Source organism: Liolophura sinensis, chromosome 13 (genome assembly GCF_032854445.1).
Source record: "Liolophura sinensis isolate JHLJ2023 chromosome 13, CUHK_Ljap_v2, whole genome shotgun sequence".
Classification (NCBI taxonomy): Eukaryota; Metazoa; Mollusca; class Polyplacophora; order Chitonida; family Chitonidae; genus Liolophura; species Liolophura sinensis.
In genome coordinates, this window is record NC_088307.1 from 8,438,354 (window position 1) to 8,456,167 (window position 17,814).

The window sequence follows — 17,814 nt, forward strand, 5'->3', positions numbered from 1 at the left end:
GACAGGTTGGACATCTGCATACATTGAGTGGATGGGGTGTCATGCCAGGTGTCCGTATACTGTGACAGGCTGTGGCATAAGATCAGGTGTCTGTATATTATGACAGGGTGGACATCTGCTTACAGTGAGTGGATGGGGTGTCATGCCAGGTGTCAGTATACTCTGACTAGGTGCGTGTCCTGTTTCTAGTGACTTTTACATGGTGTTTCAATGATCGGGAAATATGAAAATTTCAAGAGCCTATAAGGCAGAAAAGGTGGATGTCTATTCTGTATGAAAGGAGACGGAATCTTGTTTGTTTTTCTCTTTGACAGTATCTATCACTATGACCATAACCCTTGTCTCAGCAGTATGATCGACACATCCACTGGTAATGGTAAGCAGTGTATAACTCCCTTATATTCTGCATATCACTGATCTTGTTCAAAGAAACTGAACAATACGGAAAATAAAGATTGTTGTCCGGCAACAACAGCTGTAGTGAATAAATACGCTGAGATGCTTCTCTCCAGGATGGGCTATCTCAACAGTCAGACAATCAGCAGAAAACTTAAAAATTCAACTCCTTGTTACAGTAATGAATTGAAAACACAAATGATACAAGATTTGGTAGAGAAGTGTACTGTTTATTATCTTAACAGTCAGCCGTACATGGGGAGGTCGGGCAGCAACCTGTGGATGGTCGTTGGTTTTCACTGGGCCCTGCTCGGTTTCCTCCTACCATAATGCTGATCGCCGTCATATCAGTGAAATATTCTTGTACCGCGTAAAACACCAATCAAATAAATCTTAACAGTCAGAAACAGAAATACATGTTCAATCAAGATGTACCATGAATCTAATGGTTATTGCTATATGTGATGACTGCAATCTGAATATGTTTAATTGCATATACTTCAAAAAATAGTTGAAAAAAGAACCTACATGTATATGGTAGACAAACAGGAGTTACTGTTTATTTGTCAAAGAGTGAATTACATAAAATACCAGCTTACTGCTGTTGATAGACAACACACCGGATCATCCTAATAAAGAAGTCCTTCAACTCCAGTGTTAAGATGAAAAAAACAACATATATTGTGCGACAAAAATGAGCACAACTGCCACTGTTTTCAACAGGCTTCTGTCTTGGTGGTAGATTCAAAAATTGGACAGAATTTAGGAATTCATTCTCTAGATAATTAGGTCATGGACAAAAGAACTTGCAGGATTATAACAACATCCAAAATTAGTTGACAAAAGGTATAAAACACCATTTGTGAATTAATAAAGCATGAGAATTTAAAATTGCATAAATTTGCCATTAATATTTCACAAACATTTAATACCTTAATTCTTGTCAGTGTCATCATATGGAGGGTCAAATAGATCTGTATGCATGTATATAAACCTCCTTCATGTTAGGAAGCACGAAATACAAAAAAATACTGATACAACCAATTCTACTGTAGACATTCCAGTTGAGGTAAATCCTTGTCAGATATACATCATTAAATGTACATGTATGTATGTATGTGCATATATACTTCAAATATGTATATCAAAAACTTACATGTAATAACAAACATATATATGCATCATAATAAACTAATGTAAAATACAATGCTTAATATATAACATGTATACAGAAGAGTATTCAGAAAGTGTATGTGTAGAGCATGTAACATCAGGTATAAATATAAAGTACCGTGTATATACCTATATATTTATCTCACAAATAGTCATGAAAATAGTGTCTGGGGGACATTTTCACAAAAATGTGTTAACTTCATTTCTTTTGTTTCTGAATAATGCTTTGCCATCAAGCAATATACCTAAAGATACATATAAAGTCAAAAAGGCAAAATATTGGGTGATATTGAAGTCTCTATTTTCCAGAGATACATGTACACACTTTTCCAGAGATACATGTACACACTTTTCCAGAGATACATGTACACTGGATAATTCCATAAGGCACATGTACATTCACTCATTCCTCAACCTTTTCACTTTGACAGAACAACAGTAAGTGAGATTTATGCACCTTTTCACTGAGTTTTTGAGACCAATCTACATTGGTTGGGTTGACCAATTTCAAGGCTTCAGAGAAAGAATAATTTTATCAGTCAACAGAGAAAAACGTCCTCAGAATAATCTTGGCCAGCCAAGGGCACGGCTGCAGCCAAATGAGCCAACAAGTACCATGTGGCCAATCCTTAAGTCAAAATGTAAAACCTTTTCACAGTGCTTAGTTGTTTTTTTTTGAAATTTTGAGTATGAAATTTTGTTGTTTGTCTGAAAATAAAATTAATTTAATTTCTAAGGGCACAATATTAACCTGTAAAACCGTATTTCAAATTTTGATGAAGTCACACAGCTTTGTGGAATCAACCCCTGGCGTATAGGGTATAAAGCAAGAAACCATTATCCTTAGTATTTGATTAATATTCAGTCGCCATACTAACTGCATGGTAACACAATTGTGAACTTTCTGGACTTCTCAGAGAAATACCAATACTATGACAGGTATGTAAAAAACATTTCTGAGACAAATTAGTTCTCTCTGAAGAAGATTTATTTAGTCATGTTCTTTATTGCTTCACATAAACGCTGGACGCCTGGCCAGATCTGATCTTCTTGGCAAACGCTGATGGACAGGCGGAAAGCGTTGCGACACTTTTCATCTGAAGAACACCTACAACAACAACAAGAGTAGATTACAGTATAGGCTAAAAGAGGTTTTGATCCTGCCAAATGTTTAACTATCATTTGTCTTGTATTGAATATGTACACATTTTTGTACTAAAAATGCATCAAAATCTGTTAAGGGTGTATCTTGGTTAAATAAATGCAATGTTCTGATTAGTTTTCTGAATTGGTGAGTTAGTACACAAACTGGATGGAGAGCAGACAAATAGCAGAGTACAGGTCATGCCTCAGAGTTAATCACTCTTCTGACCTCATCTGGCACCAAATTAGAAATCTTTTCCATTTGTGACTTGGAGATCTTTGCCAGTGGTCAAGTTCAAACTGTGTGTCAAACTGACTGGAATGAAGGCGATTTCCTACGACCTCAAGAGCGCTCTTAACTGCTTCTATCCACCAATATCAAATTAGATTGGTTAGCAATCTCAGATATTCACTTGGGAGGTATCTCTTAACAAGTCTAGGAAATCCACTTGGGAGAAATATCTATGAACAGCTGGGGAGGGATCTCTAAAAGTAACTGGGTAAAAATAACAGAGATTCAATGGGGAGAAATATTGAAGATTTGTTGAGAGGCAAGATCAGAATCACTGAAGAGGTATCTCTGAGAATAACTTGGAAGGAACTAAGGAGGTATTTCTGAGTATATCTGTGGAGAAATATCAGATTTCCTGATGTGGTATCTCTAAAGAATAACCGAGGAGATATATCAGAGATTCACTGATGTGGTATCTCTAAAGAATAACCGAGGAGATATATCAGAGATTCACTGAGGAGGTTTCTCTAAAGAATAACCGAGGAAGAATATCAGAGATTCACTGAGGAGGTTTCCCTAAAGAATAACCAAGGAGATATATCAGAGATTCACTGAGGAGGTTTCCCTAAAGAATAACTGAGGAGATATATCACAGATTCACTGACATGGTATCTCTAAAGAACAAGCAAGGAGGAATATTAGATATTCACTGAGGAGATTTCTGTAAAAAATAATTGAGGAGGAATATCAGAGATTCACTGACATGGTATCTCAAAAGAATAACCGAGGAGGAATATCAGAGATTCACTGACGTATCTCTTTAGAATAAGTGAGGAGGAATATCAGAAATCCCCTCAGGAGGTATCTGTAAGGATAACTGGGGAGGAATCTTGGAGATTCCCAGTCTCAGAGATTCAATGATGTATCTCTTTAGAATAAGTGAGGAGGAATATCAGAAATCCCCTCAGAAGGTATCTGTAAGAATAACTGGGGAGGAGGTATTTCTGAAATTAACTCAGGGAGAATATCAGAGATTCACTGAGGAGGTACCTCTATGAATAACTGGGGAGGAATCTTGGAAATTTCCTCAGGAGGTATCTCTAAGAATAACTAGAGAGGACGTATTTCTGAGAATAACTTAGGAAGAATATCAGAAATTCACTGAGGAGGTATCTCTAAGAATAACTGGGGAGGAATCTAGGAGATTCCCTCAGGCGGTATCTCTAAGAATAACTGGGAAGGAATCTAGGAGATTCCCTCAGGCGGTATCTCTAAGAATAACTGGGGAGGAATCTAGGAGATTCCCTCAGGCGGTATCTCTAAGAATAACTAGAGAGGACGTATTTCTGAGAATAACTTAGGAAGAATATCAGAAATTCACTGAGGAGGTATCTCTAAGAATAACTGGGGAGGAATCTAGGAGATTCCCTCAGGCGGTATCTCTAAGAATAATTAGAGAGGAGGTATTTCTGAGAAGAACTCAGGCAGAATATCAGAGATTCACTGAGGAGGTATCTCTAAGAATAACTAGGGAGGAATCTAGGAGATTCCCTCACTAGGCATCTCTTAGAATAACTAGAGAGGACATATTTCTGAGAATAACTTAGGAAGAATATCAGAAATTCACTGAGGAGGTATCACTAAGAATAACTGGGGAGGAATCTAGGAGATTCCCTCAGGCGGTATCTCTAAGAATAACTGGGGAGGAATCTTGGTGATTAAGACGGGCGATATCTGAGTATTTGCCTCACACCATAGGGAGAAACAAAAGTTTTATCCAGCATCAAGCCTAAGATAGCACTCTTGCTATATTGCTTCATTTTATGCTCAGCAAAAATGGATAGGCTAAGTACAAATCAATCTCGTGTCAGTATACAATGGCTGAGAGAGGTATCCTGTATGGTATATCACACGGCATTCCAGAGAGTTGACATTACAACATGTCAAAACCATAACAAAACCATTGTAAATGATACATCTGTGACCAAATAATGTTGAAAGTGACATTAATCCTCAAGAAGACAACCACACAAGTCATTTTGTTGTATAGCAAGAGTCATGCAAAGTTTTGTTACCACATTTTCTAAAAGTTGACCTAGAGTCTGATTTGAACTCTAAGCCTGAGAGCTGAAGGAGCACCGTACCTTATTCCTTCCAGGAAATCCACATCAGATCCATTCAACACATTGGTCCTCAGAACCTCAGCATCTAAATTCTCAGGCAGCATAACCCAGACAAAATAACCTCCCTGACAGAAGAGTGAATTAATCAAAGAATAAAAAATACCGAATACAGCAGATCCCAGTTCCACACAGCCATCAAAAAAACGAAATTAATCGCAAACTGATATAGTTTTTGCTGGAGCTAGTTATTTTGTTTTCTTTCACTTGGAGTAAAAATGGCTGATACAATGTAGACTTTCAACAATATTAATTTTTTTTTTAATATCGTAAGTTTTTTTTTCTGCTGCTCGCATTTTTTGCCCAATCATGCTGAAATGCATTTTACCCACTTTCCACTTACATGCCAAAGCTTTCAATATTCCCTGTTTTCCGTCAGTTGATTAAACTGAAATGGAACCTGGCAAATGGTTTACTCTGGGTGTTTTCCACCCATAAATCAGAATGCTGTCATATTAAGTGAAAAATTTTCAAGAAAGGCATTTAATAACAATTAAACGAATAAATAAATAAATAAACAGTTTTTGCAAGATATATTATATATTTTACCTGCATTATTTATGTTTGATGAGGCTGAGTATATATTAAGTAATCTACAATCTTACCTTTGAATACGTATACACTTCACAATTTTCAGGTAAAAATTTTTTTAATGCTTCATGCAGGTGTTCCATACGTCGCTGAAATGTAGAAATACAGGTACACTACACCTACATGCATTAATTACTATTGAAAGAGAAAATAAAGCCAGATTAATGGTTTCCCTGAAGGTCAGTTTGACCAATACATCTCCTGCAGGGAATTTTATTATGTTATGCTGACAGATTGGTTATCGCCACACTAAATAATATTTCATTATCAATGCATCAAATTTTGGGTTTCGACAAGAGAAACTTTCATACTTTCATATTATTTGCATATAGGTCATCGAAAAATGGTGATGGACAGCTTTGCAAATCAAAAGGAAGCCTACACCATTCAGCTAGAGGAAGCAACGGCTTCCCACTAACATTACAGGCTTTCAAAGGAAATCTAAGTCTGAAGTTAGGTAAGAGCACGCTGTAAAGTACGAAACATTCATAAAAATATCAGGTAAGTCCAAAAGGGCAGACAAGCAGAAGCGTTAAGCTAATGACCTTGAGAAGTGTCCTTAGACGTCTCATATTCGCTGTTTCTAGGCCGAGTCTGAGGGCTTCAGCCATGATTCGTGCTGTGTACTGATTGACACATCCGCCGCTCCGCAACACGAAACTGAAACACAACAATTAGACAGGCATAATATCTATGACTGAACAGACAAACACACGAACAAAAACATCCGATACCACAATACAACACATAATACAGGCCTTTTTAAGTAGCTGTCAGCAGAATTATGACCTTCGAAAATTGAATTCACTGGGTTTTTTTTTTTAAATGAATGCAGTTTAAATGTTTAGGTTCTTCGATGGACCATATTCATGATGCTGATGCCAATCAAGTGACAATAATGTTTCTGGTTATATTTTTATTAGGTGTAATTAATTTCTATGCGAAACTCTAGTGCCACTGAAAAGTTGGAGGGTCAAACAAGTAACAGGCTAGTTGTTTGAAAAGCTCTTAATTACAATAGTTAGAATCCATATAAAACACAGTTTCATCAATGAGCAACATAAAAGTAGGCCAATTTGTTTAGAAGCAAAACGGGCGATATAAAAGTGGGCTAACCTGTTTAATGACATCTTATCAAATGGGCAACATGGAAGTATACACAGGTCTAACTCTTTAAAAGCAACCTGAAGGTTTGTCAATAAAAATAATTAGGTCAACCTGTTTGAAAGCAGCTTAATGACTGGGCAAAATGAAAGGCAATCAACCTTTTTCAAACCATCTTTCTGATTGGCAAATATTAAAGAAGGCCTACCAGTTTAAAATCAGCTTCATGACTGGCGGTGAAGTCTCTATCCATCCAAGTCGCAAACCAGGGCCAAAGATTTTGGTAAAGGTGCAATTTGATACAACACTGCCGCAAAAGTCTGTGTCTGAGCTGCAAAGGAAATTGTCAGAATATTTCACTTTACGCTATTCACCAGCAAGCCTTGGTGAAACACCTGCTTTCGCTAGGCAATAGACACATACACGGGCACTGATATTAGATAGAGGAAGTTGGGATCAAATATGAAATCTCAATGGTCAACTGACTGCTGTCTAAGATAACTGAGCCAGCATAAGCAATGCTTGACGGCCTCACATTTTACTTTTAATGAAGTAATTCTATGGTAAATATTCCCAATTCAACATACACCGTACGGTAAGACAAAGTGTAATTCACAAACATTTCTTTTTCCCAACAAACAGAAAACTTTACTGGCTTAAATCCAGCTGGCTGGAATGATACACGTTCTCCGATGTAAGACTTGCATATAAACGTCAAGCTCATAGTAAAGCGGAATGAATGACACTTCAATGAATATTCACAAACCAGTGTACATTAAGGATTTTTAAGGTCCGCTCTAAAACAGAATGGAGCTGTTAACCAATAAACATTCCAGTAACATGACATGCAAAACCATGAATTGAAACAATCTCGTGCTGCGAATAAACAAGGCATTCAGAGAACACCGCCAGCTCGCCTGACTGAGCAGTTCATAAAACTACATGCTGTTGAGGTGAGGTGATTTATGTTCAAATGCTGACCTCTAAACCAAAATATAAGAGTAGAATGAAACTGTCATACATAGCTATTATTCTCTAGGAGGTCGGTGCTAAGATCTTGCAATTAAATCAACAATCAAGGCCAAAATTATTATACTGTCACAAATCTGAATGTTTATCATACGTACGGTATGCACGAAGATTGCAGAGCAGTGACTGCGTATGTTATAGAGCTGTAAATCTTTGCAATGGTAAAAGGCATCATTGTGGGCAATGTTCTTTGATATGCAAATTATGACCTGCATTTGCCAGTCCGTGTCCTGAGGTGGCAATTGCAACCCTGTGACTGGCTGAGCAAATGTTAAGCAATGGTAGTAAAAACTCGCTCTCGCAAGTTCGAGTACCAACTCGCTAGAGAGCTCTTTGATATACGAATCGCTGCCCACGACTGGCTGTCCATGTACTATTTATGGCCAACGCAATCCTGTGATTGGCTGAGTCAAACCTGTTGTATGCGACCAGTGAAGGGACACGTAAAAAGTGGCCACATATGACATAACTGTTACAGCACTAATCTGTTCTGCTACATAAATTTCATAGAATTATAACAACTGTAGTAAAATAATAACTCAATAATTTCAAGTTTCGTGGGGTAGAACTATGGACTTCGCTTACGGCAGATGGATGTTGATTACAGGTGGCCATAGGTACAGGTTTGACTGTACTCAGAAAATGAAGTCCAAAAAGTAGATAAACTGACACTCCACATATCTAGTAGAATTAGAGTTTAAGCGACAATAAGCTTCTTTAAATGGGTGTTTGCAAAAGAAAATGTATTCCTACAGTGAAATTTCGCAAAAACAGAAAAATGACAAATCTGGTAAAATCACCTAGGGAACCTGGTTATCCTACATGTAGGTGGTCTTGTGCACAAAAATTGTAGCCCTACAAAAAGGCCTTCTTGATCGTAAGAAGCAAACCTTGAAAAAAAAAATAGTCACAGAAACTTGATGTGCAAGAAATTGCAGCCCTACTTGATGTGTTTACTACAGAAAACAAAGGAGTTTATACACTAATAAATGGTAAATTTTAACAGTAAATGTCTATCAATCAATATGCAGAAAAAGAAAAACAACATTCACAAAGCCCATAAAACTAATACCTATAAAAAAGTTCAACCGTCCATAAATAAACGCTATTTAGACATACACACTATCTGTGATCCCTTAAACATGGGAGTGAAAAAAATATAAAAACAAACATGTTGGAGCTATTAAAAAAAGCTAAATCTTCAATCCATGCATAAGTGCTCAAGACACAGGAGCTAAGAAAAAAATTAGCCTTCCATCTGAGTATGTACATTTACACACCATACCTTAGACTAGGGAGCTAAAAAAAGCTTCTCCCTTAATGTATGTATGAGTGCCCAATATACAGGAGCCAAAAAACAGCTTAACCGTCCATCTGAGTTGCACAAACCTAACACAAGGGAGCTAACTAGGCAGTTGACAAAGAAAAATCTTAACCTTCCATCCTACATTACACACCGACACTTACTTTTCCTCCCTCTCACATTATGTGGCCTTACTTTGTACAGGCAAGCTAATAAAAATAATCAAGTGCAATAGAATATGGGTTCCCTCCTGCCATTATACATAACCCATCACACTTCATTCCTTATCACCAATCAAACAGAGGGGAAATGAGGAATGCAGTGTCACTGGCCCTAAGGGTAACTCACAGCCTAGCTCGTCAGCCCGAGATTTATTTGATGGGTGTTTAACACCATACTCAACAATATTTCATTTATACAATGGCAACCTGCATTATTGTGGCTGCAAACCGGTTAGACCCCAAGAGAAACCCACAACCATCCGAAGGCTGCTGACGTACCTGCCCATGTACGGCCAGAGAGGAAGCCAGCATGAGCTGGACCTGAAGTCCCAGCGACAGCATTGATGAGAGGCTCTTGGGTCATTGCGCCGCACTGGCAGGCTAACTACCTGGGCCATGAATGCCCCTGATTGTCCCAGTAATTTTTTGCGTTATTATTACATACAAATTTATTTTATCAAAAGGCCTTAAATAAATCTAAAAATCTTAAAAATATCAAAACTGGACAAAAAAAGTAGGTAAATTCTCACTTTTATTTTTAGTCCACTTTTGGACTTTTTATTATCAGTTCGCCTGTAAAACACAAAATAAGACTGGTCCAACTAACCTTGGTTTTGTATTATATGTATGTAAGAGGACTATATGTGTCATTATGGTTTCAAAAATATCACTGGTTTGGCCGTGGCTTGAAATCAAGAGGTTTATCAATCATCTGGTGAAGGTTAGCCATTTTCTCTGCAGGGTACTGCCATCATGGTAGTGAAAAACATTGAGGAGACCCAATTAGTTCAGCAACAATCAAATAAACAAACATTAAATCTAGCATACCTATGACTTTGCCTCAGTCAGACGAACAGCTGAGAACTCCAGGCTGACGGGGGTGGGGGAATGTACTTACACATGGTCATAGGCCAACAGCCTCTGAGGAGGGGCCTGGGAATCAGTATAATGCAGAAGGTTATACACATCATCACACACCAGTAGGATTTTGTGTTTGCGTGCCACGGCTATCAACTCTTTACATCTGTCTGAGAGGAACAAATGACAATTCAGAAAATATTGACTCATTGGCGTTTAACCCCGTACTCAAGAATTTTTCACTTACATGATGGTGGACAGCTTAATAAGTGGAAATATTCTTGAGTATGGTAGTAAACCCTCATCTAATGAATAAACCAAAATGTATTCAACAAACAGAAATCCCTGATGAAATATTTATTTTACTTGAATGTTGCCATGCTGAAGTAACATCAATGTCAGGCATCAATGTCACTTATCAACTCCTAGCATCTCGTTAAATAGCTACTTTAGTGTTAAGACATGTGTGTCCTTAAAGCAAGGTTAAATGATAAGGATTGAGACAGTAGAAATAGCTTTCTTAAACTGTAAAACAAAAAATGCACTATATTAAGGCCACTGTTGTTAGTTCGGGAAGACAATACACAAACAAAAGTTTTCTGTCAATTCCCATTTTGCCTCGTGTGACGTCATGCAAGAACACTTAACGTCACCCATCACGTCACATCAGGAAAATGTTTAGGAAACTGCCCAAGATTTTGTTTTCAAGGACTCAATTATAGGGGTATAAACAGAGTTATACATTGTAAACTGTGGCGCTAGCTATATTCCTATACTCTTTGGACTGAAGTAGCACTGTAACATTTCTGCTCTAACAGCTATTCACTGGACTCCGTGCAGGTAACATGAAACCAACTAGATTCTATGAGACTGGTAACTATGAAGTTGTGAGGACATATCACTCTGTTTTCATTGGGTCACAACATGGGAAGGTATATAGCAAAGGTTACATGTTCTGATGTGAATGTAAACTCACCAGCACTATAACAAATGCCTGTTGGGTTATGGAACGTGGGAATAAGGTAGGCCAATGACCAATAGGGTCTGGAGTCATCCGTGACAACATGGCTAGCCTGTAAACGCTCCTTTGTGAGAAGTCGATCCAACTCTGTCACCACAAGACCATCTTTGTCTAAAGGCACTGAAAGTACATTTTCATCCTTTTAAAGTTGAAATAAAGTTAAAAGCTGAACTAAGGTGTATCGGACAGGCAACTGAAAACTGTACATAAAAACATTTTCATTTATGTTTGGAGCGGTAAAGGCTTTCAAATGTTTGAACTCTATTACTAGTTTTTATGGCCATACTGATGGTGTTCAGGGACTCTGATGTCACATTATTTTTTTATTTTGGTAGGAAGACATTTTGGAAACATTATTTCAGTAATCTTTCACAAATGGGTAAAAAGAGCTATTCCATCATTAAATGTCCTGTTTACAGTAGTATAAAACTTTTTGTGATGTCAGAATTCCTATCAACACTGGTGTTTGGTCCACAAAGCTCATTTCAGAATTTAAAGATGGAGAAAACATAAAAATCACATAGAGATCAGATGAAATAGCGTGAAAAGTTGTAAATGTGGTTTTCAATATATTTTTAGACTTTTCTTCAAAGAGAAAAAGACACCTGAAAATCATTTTTGCATTATTGTGTATTTCAGACCACCTCATGGTATATATGCTGCAAAACTCTTCCTAGACAAACGTAACAATCAATCATCAGCCGAAACTTTTGAAATGTTAAACTTAAAAACTATACATGAAATTATCCTATACCAAAAAAATCTCACTGTTTGCAAATCCATAAATGACCACTATCCTGACTATATGAAAAAGTTGTCCCCAATCAGAGAAGAGCCCCATCATGAACTAAGATCATGTACAAGCAATCAAGTAAAAATCCCTTTTCCCTGCACAGAACAACTTAAGAAAAGCTTGTCATACTCTGTGGATGTTCAGTGGAACAATTTGCCTGCCTTCGTGCCATCTGCCTCTTCAGTTAAATCGCTTAAAAATTTGCATGAAAAGTGGGAGAAAGTGCCAAAACACATGTCTTGTAAATATAGACACAGACACAGTCTGTGTAAGGCACAGACTGTGCAAAAGTAACAAAGGGATGAAATTTTAGATCATTTACCACAAGTTATTTTGCAGGTTCAAAAAAAAAAAAATTTCGACCATTTATGAACTCAACCGTGAGAACAATGGCTTGTTACACACAACAAACAACATTTTAATGAGGGTCTAGAGGACTAGTGGTTTTATAAACACCGATCTATCAGTATATGCCTGGTGAGTTCACCCCATGAAGCCAGGGGCAGCATTCAGGCCGTCACTGGGATTACAGCACAACTGGGAGTTGATCACTCCCCCTGCCACTTTAGAGCTAGAAATTTTCACATACACACTACATGAAAGACAGTATTCAATTTTGAACGGTCATCTGCTTTAAAATTTTATAATCTTAAAATTATATTTTTGAGAATCCCAGTAAGCCCTAAAAAATTTGGGACAAACATGTATCAAGAAATATAAGAAGTCATAATTAGCAAAAGATTTGGATAACTCTTACCTGGTATAACTTTCATATTCAACTGCTTGAAAAGCTGTGTGCCATGATAATAAGACAGCTCCTCCACGAACACAGGGTTATCCTTAGTGAAGAGAGATGTGGCCAGTAGGTGGAGCCCTTGAGACGCACCACAAGTCACAAGCAAATCTTCACTTGTTTTTAAAAAAACAAGAAATTAATTCCTCACTCATTTTCATATTTTACTGGTTAAAGTTCTTTAAAACTAGCATTTTGGAAGCACTGTTTTTGCAATACATGAAGCCTGCCAGTTTACGACATCAGATTACCATTACTTACACATATGTCCATGTTCTCAACAGAAAAAGAAATAGGTAGCAAGTTGGTAAAAAATGGTCAAAATGGTCAGAAACTCAAACTTGATCTTTAACTCGACAAGGTGAACAATTATAAAAAACATTCTGGAAATCTGTTTTGTAACAGACTGATTGACTGACAGATTAGTTGTGAACTGAGCAACGGTATTGGTTCATATGCGTATCTGAGGTTCACAAACCAACTTCTCCAACAGTTTTCATGTATATATGACTCATAAAGTTACACCTAAAACTTGTTCTCATATCATTTCGTTAATGTATCTAATTTAAGTATTATTAAAATATTAATAACTGTACCTGATTTATATAGAACATAGAATATTCACTTTTTTGGAATAGTACCACATATATTGTTTGACCATTTTGATATTTAAGCTGCATTTATAAGTTAGGATAAATGACCTCAAATTTTATTCTGAAGCATTTTGAGAGGCAAATAAATGTAATGAAGCATTACTTCTGGGGCTGAAACTCACATTTTTCCAGTACCAAGACGTCAAACTACTTTCCAAGCAAACCTCAAAATGCCTTTTTGAGATCAACAGAACTCTTAGAATAAAGCAAAAAGGAGCTACTTAATCATTTAAATTATTTAATGTGTTAGTTGTTCACTGTACGTTCTTTCTACCTTGAAACTTTGTCTCCGTACTCCGATGTTAAAAATTTGGCCAATTCTTCTGTAAACTCTGGTGGGCCACGACTGAAACCATACTGAAACAGGCTGTATTCTATGTCAGGGTTGGTCTGAGATGGAAAGAGAAAGAAGAAAGCTAAATCAAACAAATGTGAAATTGAACCATCCGTCTACCCTGTCAGAGGTCCAGATGCTACTTAATTTTTGAGAAGTAACTTTGACATAATTTTGTGCAATGTAATGTCAGACAGAGATGAAAGTGAACATGTTTCTGTACAATCCTTCACAACTTACAAATGAGGTATTTTAATTATATATTTAGAATTGGTTATAATTTTAATGCTATGAGATTGTTTTGGTCCTTATCATTTAACTATTTTATTAAATACATTTTGGGATTTAACAATATCTGTGAAGGAGAAGACCATCTTTAAATAAAGTCATCTGAAAGTTCATTTTAAGCAGAGTTAAATATGGTTTTCATGATTTCTGCACATTTTCTTTTAACAATGAAAAACTGTTTACACTGAAAAAAAAATGTAAAATAAAAAAAAGCATGAAAACCATATCTGGAATAACTTTTAGATCACATGTTCTATATTTAAAGGTAAATGTAGTCTATTCCCAGAGGAAATGAAATTTATTATATAACTAAATCAGATCTGCTACTTTCTCTTGTATGAAAGATTCTTGCTTTTGCACTCAGGACAATGGTCACCATGGCAACTGAAAGAGCTTGGACTTACAACAGTATAACAATTTATTTTATTTATTTGATTGATGTTTTACGCCGTACTCAAGAATATTTGACTTACACAACGGCGGCCAGTATTATGGTGGGAGGAAACCGGGCAGGGGGCCGGGGGAAACCCGCAACCATCCGCAGGTTGCTGACAAACCTTCCCACGTATGGCTGGAGCAGTACAACAAAGGCCGAAATATCCAGATACACACATAGGCATATACCCTAATTCCTCCACCTTTTCGCACATGAAACAGCAACTTTCAATGTAATTTATACACAATTTTAACTTGATTTTGGAGACAAAAACTACATTGGTTAGTTTGGCCAATCTCAGGGCTTCACAAAAAGCGAATTTTATCAGTCTACACAGAATAATGCCTTCAGAATATGCTTGAACAAACACCTTTCAAAAAGTGAAAATGTTGACGAATTACAGTATAATAAATGACTTATAAGATATCCCAGCGCCCAGCGTATTTCTAACCTAACTGTTGAGACTCAGAGTGTATTAACTATTATATACTGCCTGATGATCAGTGACCTTAATACAGAACATCGCTTCACAGCACAGCGACAGAGGGCCAAAACTACGCTTTGCTGACATTCAAAATTGGCATGCGCTGCGCTTTTTTTTCAGTTGTACGTGTTATCAGGTCATTCTTTAGTGTTATTATCAGAGTTCTCACAATACCATCCAATTTCGTTCAATTCCCAACACTATCCAATGTTTTATTTACACCGTGTCAATGCTGCAGAGAAATGAATGCCCAGTTGTACGCAGCCTTCAACAGAACTTCAACAGTAACCATTCCACTGTTTGGAGACGGTGTTATCAATTACACAAGATGGATAGCTTGATGCTTTACACTGAAGGCTTTCATTATTATTTTTTGTACAGAAGACTTAGTACTGTGGAAATTAGACCTAATTCTTCCAATGCGGTCGCTGTGAGTTCAAGTCCAGCTCATGCTGGCTTTCTCTCCGGCTATAAGTGGGAAGGTCTGTCAGCAACCTGCCGATGGTCGTGGGGTTACCAAGGGCTCTGCCTGGATTCCACCCACCACAATGCTGGCTGCCGTCGTATAAGTGAAATATTCTTGAGTACAGCGTAAAACACCAACTAAATAAATAAATAAATAATTCTTCCAATTTTTGGGACATCAGGTCTGCTTTTTTCAGCCAATATATATGTAATTATAACAGGCATATTTAGAACAGTTTCCTTTTCTTCACATGGTTAGTCCATCTAATGAACAACATATTTATATCTTTACTTTTCAAAAGGAATAAAAAAAAGGTTGAAAACTGTAAATCTCTGTTTTCAGTACTAATGATATCTGTGATAAAAATTAGACTAATTAGGGTAGCAAGCAACCTGACAGAGGATTAAATGAAGTAAAATGGGAGCTTCAAGCATAATCAATCTTCGTCTCAAGGATGCATCTGTAACATTAATGACAGCCTTGGCTTTAACTGTTTATAAAGACACAACATGTCTACTGTAGGAGGCCAATAGTACTGTAGAAAAGTAACAAGCAATCTGACAGAGCTAGGATTACATGAAGCAAAATAGGAGTTTTGGCCAAAGTAAGCAGCTACCTGCTCTATTTTCTACAGAAGTAGCAAGCTGCGTGTAGAAGGTAAATGCCTTCCGATGAGCTGTCTTATACACATACCGTAATTCCTCAACCTTTCGAGGCAGTTTATGCAGATGTTTGAATTTTTTTTGGAGACAAAACTACATTGGTTTCAAAATTAACTCTACATATAATGCTGAAGACGTCCAGTTAAAAGGAATAGCAAATGACACTTCAAAAAGCCTACTTTAAAACTTTTTGCACGCATTTAACAGTCACGTGATACAATTTACATACTTGTCCTGTCATATGATCATTACGTAATCATGCCACAAACCCATGTGATCAGATCCATCATTCCGTGCATAATAACGAAATCTGAGCCTTCACTGTATGTGTTTACCTTATACATACCAGTATATTCTGCGAGGCTATTCCCAGTATTTCACTAGCCCCCTGGATGCATTCCTTGGCAGGATGGCCCTGTCTGAGATTAGCAAATTTGGTGGTTTTGTCTGACATCGTCCTAAATGTGTCCCTTTCTTAAACCAGAGGTGCAGATAAACAGCGCTGTGCACTACCTACATTTGAAGCTCCACATGTGCACCAAACTGACAAAGGTCAAGGCCGCCAAAGGTGACGCCTTTTGTCTTTTTTTATAACATGAATTAACATGAAATAACATGAAGTAAAATAGAATTCAACAGGGCGCGAAACACCAATCACGCGAATAACTACATCACACAGGTCTTTTTTTTATGCAGAATTTTATAGTTCTCATCGGATCATCCTCCCATTTAACTGTATAGCATAGTCTTACATCCACTGAACAGTGGAGCTGCTTTTTGTATGCCTCCCTCTAACAATGAAAACTATTGGGATGGATATTGGGATAGCCTACTGGTAACTTAGATTTAGTTTAGGCCTAAATGTACATGTATATCTAAGCAGGAGTAAGTCAACGATCTGTCCGGAATTACCTTCGACAGCTGTGGGGTTAATATATATTATTTTATAAATAGGCTATAAATATATATTTTTAGGAACAAATAAAATTGCTATATTATTCATGTAGTTCTTTATCTATGATTTATCTAGATAAAAATACATACACAGTCATATTATAGATGCTATCCTGCACGCGGTCATTACTAGTACAGTGTATGTAGAATGCTCGGTAATTTAACCTTGGATAGAACTACAACATATCATATCCCAGATTTAACTGACTTTTACTGCCGGTCCATTATCATATATATATATATGTATGTGTGTGTGTGTGTGTGTGTGTGTGTGTGTGTGTGTGTGTGTGTGTGTGTGTGTACCCTGTGCTTTACGCGGTGACTTATACTCTGTGCTTTACGCGGTGGCTTATACTCTGTGCTTTACGCGGTGGCTTATACTCTGTGCTTTACGCGGTGACTTATACTCTGTGCTTTACGCGGTGGCTTATACTCTGAGCTTTACGCGGTGGCTTATACTCTGTGCTTTACGCGGTGACTTATACTCTGTGCTTTACGCGGTGGCTTATACTCTGTGCTTTACGCGGTAACTTATACTCTGTGCTTTACGCGGGGGCTTATACGTTGTGGTTCATGCGGTGACTTATACTATATAGCTGTGTTTACGCAATGGTTTACTCTCTGCACTCCAACCGTAAACCTGATCGCCGATTAACACGTAAATGAATAACCGGGTTATCATATAAATAAACATATATAG

The 17,814-nt window shown here is 37.2% G+C and overlaps 1 protein-coding gene across 1 annotated transcript; it reads right to left on the reverse strand.

The window, feature by feature from the left end:
* Positions 1-2,152: 2,152 nt before the first annotated feature.
* LOC135480735 (uncharacterized) lies at positions 2,153-16,630 on the reverse strand. Its single transcript, XM_064760652.1, has 10 exons — positions 16,507-16,630; positions 13,765-13,880; positions 12,802-12,953; positions 11,207-11,371; positions 10,271-10,400; positions 7,028-7,150; positions 6,261-6,375; positions 5,730-5,804; positions 5,089-5,192; positions 2,153-2,677 (listed from the first exon to the last, which is right to left on the reverse strand). The coding sequence occupies exons 1-10, from the start codon at positions 16,612-16,614 to the stop codon at positions 2,557-2,559; spliced, it is 1,209 nt and encodes a 402-aa protein (XP_064616722.1). The 5' UTR covers positions 16,615-16,630; the 3' UTR covers positions 2,153-2,556.
* Between the last annotated feature and the right edge of the window lie 1,184 nt (positions 16,631-17,814).

Bases quoted from the DNA above. Each gene is read 5' to 3' on its own strand.
- LOC135480735 (XM_064760652.1), bottom strand. From the start codon at position 16,614: ATGTCAGACAAAACCACCAAATTTGCTAATCTCAGACAGGGCCATCCT. The intron at 11,372-12,801 runs GTAAGAGTTATC...ATGTACTTTCAG, and splicing joins GAATATGAAAGTTATACCAG to TGCCTTTAGACAAAGATGGT. The intron at 5,805-6,260 runs GTCATTAGCTTA...TCTACATTTCAG, and splicing joins GTCTAAGGACACTTCTCAAG to CGACGTATGGAACACCTGCA.